The sequence below is a fragment of the Scylla paramamosain genome, chromosome 16 (genome assembly GCF_035594125.1).
Source record: "Scylla paramamosain isolate STU-SP2022 chromosome 16, ASM3559412v1, whole genome shotgun sequence".
Taxonomy (NCBI): domain Eukaryota; kingdom Metazoa; phylum Arthropoda; class Malacostraca; order Decapoda; family Portunidae; genus Scylla; species Scylla paramamosain.
The window spans coordinates 24,284,851-24,291,265 of record NC_087166.1 but is presented as its reverse complement, the minus strand read 5'-3'; the positions used below and the strand labels follow the sequence as shown (position 1 = coordinate 24,291,265).

Below are 6,415 nucleotides of genomic sequence, written 5' to 3'. Positions count from 1 at the left end.
GGCGTCTTAGTATGGGCGAGAGAGTTCCCATCTGGATCATCCTTCCCTACTTACTATGGGGCGTGGGTGAGCGGGATGTGGGAGGGGATGGGCGGGATGAGGGACGGGGTGGAAGGGGTGTAGGAGGCGAGAGAGGGGAAATGGGAGGGACAGGGAGATGGATGAGGGCAAGATGTGGGAGGTTAAGTATCGCAGATGGTTAGGTCAGGGAGGGGAGGGAGGGTGGGGTGAAGGGAGGGAGGGAGGGAGGGAGGGAGGGAGGATGGGGTGATGAGGGGAGGAGTTAGTGAGAAGTGTGTCAGGGCGTTTGGAATTTTGGAAGGCTGATTGAAGTAACGGAGTTGTGTTGGATGGATGTATGGGAGGTGGAGGGAGGCTGATGGAGGGATGGAGGGATGAAAGATGGATGGAGACTGGATGGAAGGGTAGAAGGTGGGGAGAAGCTGGATGGAGTGATGGAAGGTGGAAGGAGGCTTGATACTGTGATGGGGGGTGGAGCGAGTGTGGCTGGAGGATGGCAGGCTGGGTAGAATGATAGGATAGTGAATGAGATGGAGGGAAAGATCTGTATGGTATGGTAGAGACTGGAAGGCATTAGGATGGTTATAGGAGAGGCAGAAGGGCACTTGGATGGTCATAGCAGAGGCTTGACAACATTTGGATAGTTACCGGTTAGGCTGGAATGCGCTTGGATGGTTGTAAGAGAGGCTGGGAGGCTCTTGGATGGCTTGGATGTGCAGGGGTGAGTGGGTAGAGGCATTAAGTAAGAGTTGAAAGGCTCTGCAAAATGTAGTGGAGACAGGGGAACCTAGATCTATGGGTCGCGTGGCAGGGTGATGCGGGGGTGCGTAGAATGAAGGGAAGGCAGGGTAGGACAAGCCAGGTTAGAGGACGGGGCAGAATGGATGGAGGGCAAGACTGAGGCAGGGATGGATGAGTGGAAGGACGAAAGGCAAGGCAAAGAGGCAGGAATAGCTGGATGGAATGAAGGATGAAAGACAGGCGAGGCAGGGAGGAAGGAAGGCTGGATGTATGACAGGGAGGCAGGGGTGAATGGAAGGAGGGGGTGAAAGCAGGGAAGGGAGGCAGGGATGCAGGGAAAGTGAGGCAGAGTGAAAGGCGAAAAGACGAGGCGGAGTGAAGGGCGAGGCTGGAAGGCTTTGAAGGCAAGGCTGTGAAGGGAAGAGGGCGCGGGGCTGGAAGGGCGGCGAGGGCGGGGGCGAGGCGGGTCAGGCGTGTGGATGATGGATGTCGCCGTGTAATGGAGGCTGGAAGGATGGATGGCGCCGCTTCTACTTTCGGTAATTGAGAAAGTTGACCGGCGGAGAGAGGTCAGAGGGCGTGGCGGCGGCGGAGGCGGCGGCTGCGTGACCTCTGTTGAGTAATTCTTAGGCTGCAGCAAATACGAACACGATAAGGGGACGCGTTCGGATACGGAGACAAAAATTTTGGGGGGCACAGGATGGACGAGAGTACGGTACGGGAACGAGGATGGGGACTGGCGAAAGATACGGATACGGTTACGGAAACATTTTCGGATACGGATACGGGGATGAATTCGGATATTTAAAAACGGGAATGGCTACAGGTACGGATACTGGAACAGACAGATGCGAATACTAATACGAATACGGGTAGGAACTCATGGCAGTGCACAGGCGGCCTACTGAAGCCAGCCTGTCAGTGCGGTGAGTGGAGTGAAGGCACAAGTGAAATTATGTAAATAAATGTGAAATGAATGGCTTGGAAGGATGAAGGGGGAAAAAATGTAGGATGGAAGAAAGGCTGCTCATTTTTCCTCCTCTTCTTTTTACCGTATTTTCGAAACCTATTTTCTTTTGGGGGCATGTTGTTGTTGTTGTTGTTGTTGTTCTTGTTGTTCACCATTATCATCATTATCATCTTGTTCTTGTTGTTTTTATCCTCCTCCTCCTCCTCCTCCTCCTCCTCTTGTTGTTGTTGTTGTTGTTGTTCTTTCTTTCTTCCTTTTTTTTTTATTGGGGTTGCGGGTGTTGGGGGTAGGGGGTGTGTTGGGGGTCGGTGGGGGGCGCGGCGCTGGGAGGAAGGAGAGGAATGGACGGCAGGAATATTGGTGATCCATAAAACAAATAAAAAAAGTCTTGTGGGTGGACAGCGCCCGTGATGAATTTTTGTCTTTTTTGTCCTTTTTTTTCGTTCCGTGACGTTGTTGTTTGCTTTGTTTGTTGTTCTTTTTGTTTTGGCAAGGTTTTTACTTAACTTTCGTCTATTCACTTATTTTTGGACAGCCTGCTTCACACTATACACACACATAAAACATTCGTCCAGTCATTGTAATCTTTTATATATATTTTTCCAATCAACACCCATGCACACAACTTACCTAATCTATTTGTACTTGCCTTGCACCAATAAATTAACATATTCCTCTTTCTTTTCAGGTAAGTGTGTCGCGACAGGTGTTGGTGGCGGTGGGTAGAGATGCCCCCTTCCCCACCCCGTCCTGGCGCGTCTCTCAAGCACTGGGCACGCCTCGCCAGGACGGTCGTGGGGCAGGGCAGGGGATGTAGGTGGTGTGTGTGTGTGTGTGTGCGTTCCTGGCAGCGGAAGAGGGGGAGGACAGCTAAGGTAAGGAGAGGCAGTGTAATGTATTAAGTGAAGTTGTTTTGCATGGTCTTCATTGGACACTAATTAAGAGTATTTGTTAAGTAATTTATTTGTTACGAAGCTTTCTTACAACTACTGACGAGGTGTAGACAAGGCTTTGTTAACCTTTCAACGGCAGATCAGAACTGGGAGTAAACTGAGCAACATTCTCTCTCTCTCTCTCTCTCTCTCTCTCTCTCTCTCTCTCTCTCTCTCTCTCTCTCTCTCTCTCTCTCTCTCTCTCTCTCTCTCTCTCTCTCTCTCTCTCGCCATGCACTTCAGGGAGGCACTGGTGACGGCCGTATTTTTAGAGAGAAGCATCAAGGCATCTGTGAACATAAACTGGCTAACTTGTTTCGATTCTGCATTTGATTTTTTTGGGGAAAATTGCACGGTCTCTTCACTTCCTCCTCTCCTTGCCCTCTTTATTTTTCTTTCCCGTCACTTAAAAAAAAAGATAAATAGATGAATAGATAACTAAATAAAAGAAGAGGCACTGGAGGAGGAGCAGGACGACAAATATGAAGTGTGAGAAGAAATTTAGAAAGGAACGAGAAGGTTAGAGAGAGAGAGAGAGAGAGAGAGAGAGAGAGAGAGAGAGAGAGAGAGAGAGAGAGAGAGAGAGAGAGAGAGAGAAAAAAAAATGTGATTGACCTCTTATTGACCGTTTAAAATACATTCATAAAGTTAATAATATTAGCTAACGTCCACTGAGAGAGAGAGAGAGAGAGAGAGAGAGAGAGAGAGAGAGAGAGAGAGAGAGAGAGAGAGAGAGAGAGAGAGAGAGAGAGAGAGAGAGAGAGTAGCAGGAAAGGCCTTAAGGGAGCCAAGTGGTGGTCGCGCCTGGTCACTGAGAGAGGGAGAGAGGGAGTGGGAGAGGGAGAAGGAGAGGGAGAGGGAGAGGAGGCGCCCGCATCCCTCCGTCTCTTGCCTTCCTCATCGCAGGATTGTCTCGTCTGCCTGTCCAGCTGTCTGTCTGTCTGTCGGTCGGTCGGTCGTCGGTCTGTCTGTCTGTCTGTCTCTTTTTCTTTGTCCCTCGCTGTCTAGCTCTCTCTCTCTCTCTCTCTCTCTCTCTCTCTCTCTCTCTCTCTCTCTCTCTCTCTCTCTCTCTCTCTCTCTCTCTCTCTCTCTCTCTCTCTCTCTCTCTCTCTCTCTCTCTCTCTACTACTACTACTACTACTACTACTACTACTACTACTACTACTACTACTACTACTACTACTACTACTATTCGTAACAATAATAATAATAACATTAATCAGAAATATGTGAAAGTTACTGACTGACTCACGCATTTTATCATTCCGCCCTCCCTCCCCTTCCTCCCCTCCCCCTCCCCTCCCCTTCCCCCTCCCCCTTCCCCCTCCCTCCATCCCCTCTCACTCACTCACACAGTCACTCACTCACTCTTCCTTGTCACGAACACGGCCTTGAAAAATGATAACGATAAGGCACAGAAAGAAAAATTACACTACTTGAGAGAGAGAGAGAGAGAGAGAGAGAGAGAGAGAGAGAGAGAGAGAGAGAGAGAGAGAGAGAGAGAGAGAGAGAGAGAGAGAGAGAGAGAGAGAGAGAGAGAGAGAGAGAGAGAGAGAGAGAGAGAATATATATAGGGGAGGAGAAGAGAGTAAACAAAGCAAGAAAGAGGGAAAGGAGAGAAAGAAAATAGGAGAGGGAACATGGTGAAGCATGGAAGGAGTAGGGGGGTGAGGTGAAAAGAAAGAAAAGGACGTGGAAGAAGAAAGACAAAGAAGAAGGGCTGTGGAGCACCGTTAGGGCGGCGGCTCTCTCGCGTGTGACAACTTGGAGCTTCGCTGGAGAGCCGCCGCCCTGACGGTGCGACACAAGACACAGGTCCAGCACGTGCCGCACCTGGAGGACCTGACGGCCACCTGGAGGAGGTCTGAGCGATACACGAGGACGGTGCTGAGCATCAACACCCTCTTGGAGGTCCCAAGGTCCTGGTCCACCACCCACTAGCACCTTCACTGCCACAACGGTCAGGCTGTGGAATGCTTTCACCTCTGCTGTGGACGTAGGGCAAATGTCCACGTTGACATCCATGTTTATAGTGTATAGTGTGAAGTGTATAGTGTATAGTATGTATTATTTGTATATTCTCCTTCTGTATGTATAAATGTGAGCTCTCTCTTAATGTGAGACAAACTATCTTAAAGCTCTCGTTTTAAGATTGTTTGTCACACGATAGTGTAAACTTTAGCTAGTAAATGTGTCCTCCCAGCTATTTCTCTGTAGATATCGTAAGTCTGTTTAAATTTTAAAAAAAAATAATAAATTTGTGGGGAGAATATGAAAAACGGAAGAGAGAAAGAGGGAGAGATGGTGAGAGAAAGGAAGGAGAAAAGAGAAACAGGAGGAAGAAAAGGAGAGAAGAGGAAGGATAAGAGAGAGAGAGAGAGAGAGAGAGAGAGAGAGAGAGAGAGAGAGAGAGAGAGAGAGAGAGAGAGAGAGCGAGCCTTCACATAGTAACAGCCGCTACGCCTTTTGCTAACAGGACCTATATGGTGATGATCCTCCCTCCCCCATCTCTCTCTCTCTCTCTCTCTCTCTCTCTCTCTCTCTCTCTCTCTCTCTCTCTCTCTCTCTCTCTCTCTCTCTCTCTCTCACGTCCTCCCTCCCTCCCTCTCACCCCTCTTCCCTCCATTCCTTCCCCTCTCCCTCCCCTCCCTCCTATCCCTCCCTTCCTTGCATTCATCTACTCCTCAACCTCTCCCTCCCTCCCTTCCCTCCGTCCTTCCAGCTTTACTCGCTTCTCCCCTCCCTTTCCTCCTTGTCTCCATGCCTACGTTTCTGTGTGTGTGTGTGTGTAAGAGAGAGAGAGAGAGAGAGAGAGAGAGAGAGAGAGAGAGAGAGAGAGAGAGAGAGAGAGAGAGAGAGAGAGATGAAAATTAAGATAAAATTCATAAAAATCAAGATTGAAGGCGAATATATAATGAAAAGTAAAAAAAGAATAGATTGAAAGAGAAGAAAGAGATGAATGAAGAAGAAGGAAAAGAGAAAGTGAAAGGAAAGAAAACGATAATTCAGACATTAAAAAAATAACTAGAGACAAGATAGGATGAGAGAGAGAGAGAGAGAGAGAGAGAGAGAGAGAGAGAGAGAGAGAGAGAGAGAGAGAGAGAGAGAGAGAGAGAGAGAGAGAGGCATAAAACCACAAGCTAAACAAAAAAAATAAAAAGTGAACGAGAGAGATGAGATAACGATAGGAGAGAGAGAGAGAGAGAGAGAGAGAGAGAGAGAGAGAGAGAGAGAGAGAGAGAGAGAGAGAGAGAGAGAGAGAGATGCATAGAAACTAGTTTAAATTAGAAGGCGGTTGGGTAAGGGTTTGCGGTGAGACGTGGGGAGATGGGGAGATGGGTGACAAAAAATGCATAGAGGGGAGATGGGATGGTGGTGGGGAGGATTGGAAGGAAGAAGGGAAAATGTGAAACTGTGGTGCGTAAGGAGGAAGAGGAGGAGATAGGACGGGGAGTTGGTAGGAAGCGAGATTGGGTAACAGATGGGGGAGTGGAATAGATTGGAAGAGATGAAAGGAAGAGATGGTTAGCATGGGAGAGGAATAGAGAGATTGTATGATAGGAAATGGAGAGGAGGAGGAAGAGAAAAGCTAGGAGATAGGGAGAAGAAAGGGGAGGCGGGATCGGGAAGAGGGTAAGGGAGCAGGAGGCTTAGCTTCGGTCAAGTTGGGTCGCTTTTCGTGTGTCTGCTAAGGGCCCACCACTGCCGCGGCTTTGTTTGTGTGTGTGTGTGAGAGAGAGAGAGAGAGAGA

The 6,415-nt window shown here is 48.7% G+C and overlaps 1 protein-coding gene across 1 annotated transcript in view; it reads left to right on the top strand.

Moving 5' to 3' along the window:
* Positions 1–3,274, top strand: part of LOC135108168 (uncharacterized) — a 168,510-nt gene extending 165,236 nt beyond the window's left edge. Inside the window, exon 7 of the mRNA XM_064018933.1 lies at positions 2,421–3,274. Within this exon, the coding sequence (XP_063875003.1) occupies positions 2,421–2,458 (38 nt within the window). The 3' untranslated portion in view covers positions 2,459–3,274. The remainder of the gene's footprint in view (positions 1–2,420) is intronic.
* The last annotated feature ends 3,141 nt before the right edge of the window (positions 3,275–6,415 follow it).